Below are 876 nucleotides of genomic sequence, written 5' to 3' on the forward strand. Positions count from 1 at the left end.
AGAGGGCCTCAGCAGCAGTGTGGCCGCAACACACGCACGGCAGAGAGACGGCCACACACGGTGCCCTCAGTCTCCGCTCAGTCCGCGCGGCAGCCACAGTGCCGACAGCAGCCCTGCCAGCCGTGCGCCATTACACGTCAGTGCCAGCAGCAGTCTGTCCGCCGCAGGCAACAGAGCTGTGGTGAGGGACAGCAGAGCTAGCCCCACCACCACCACCACCGCCACCACCACCACCAGCAGCAGCAGCAGCAGCAGCAGCAGCTCCGGCAGCCAGACAGGCCGTGTCCACAACGGGTCACGTGTCCCGGACTCCAGCCACCCGGATCCACCCCGACTCTTCCAGCTGCCCAGACCCCGCCTCTTCCAACGATCCTGGTCCACTGACAGCATCGCCATTTTGTCCTCCTCCACCACCTCCACCACCACCACCGCCCCTCCCTCAGCGACGGCGACAGGGCGGGGGACGGGGGAGGAGGGGGGGAGCGCCGTCAGTCCCTGTGGGGGGCCAGGTGGGGGGAGGGGGGACGGCCAGGATGCCCGGGGGATGGAGGGCACGGGGCGGGCCCTGCCCTCACTGAACATCCCCCCCCTGCCGGGCCACTCTCAGGATGGACGGGTCAACCGCGGGTACACGTCCCCAGACATCGAGCTACAGTCCTACAGCATCACGGAGGGCCACCCCCCTCCTCCTCCCCCCGCCCTCGCCACGCCCCCTCCGCAGCTGTCCTTCACCTTTCCCCAGTCGGACATTCAGCCCTCCCCCTCCCCCCACACCCCCAGCCCGATCTCCACAGGGGGCGTGGCCCCGGGCGGCGGCCGGAAGAGCAGTCGCAGCAGCCAGGCGTCGCGCTCTCCGTCAGATGCCGCAGCACCGGA

The 876-nt window shown here is 70.2% G+C and overlaps 1 protein-coding gene across 4 annotated transcripts in view; it reads left to right on the top strand.

Moving 5' to 3' along the window:
• The first annotated feature begins 438 nt into the window (after window positions 1-438).
• Window positions 439-876, top strand: part of LOC143297321 (small conductance calcium-activated potassium channel protein 1-like) — a 197,915-nt gene continuing 197,477 nt past the window's right edge. For all 4 annotated transcript variants that reach the window (XM_076609606.1, XM_076609608.1, XM_076609607.1 and 1 more), the window contains exon 1: window positions 439-876. This exon is cut by the window's right edge and continues 703 nt beyond it. In XM_076609606.1, coding sequence (XP_076465721.1) covers window positions 545-876 — 332 coding nt within the window. In that variant the 5' untranslated portion in view covers window positions 439-544.

Source organism: Babylonia areolata, chromosome 22, assembly GCF_041734735.1.
Source record: "Babylonia areolata isolate BAREFJ2019XMU chromosome 22, ASM4173473v1, whole genome shotgun sequence".
NCBI classification, from domain to species: Eukaryota; Metazoa; Mollusca; class Gastropoda; order Neogastropoda; family Buccinidae; genus Babylonia; species Babylonia areolata.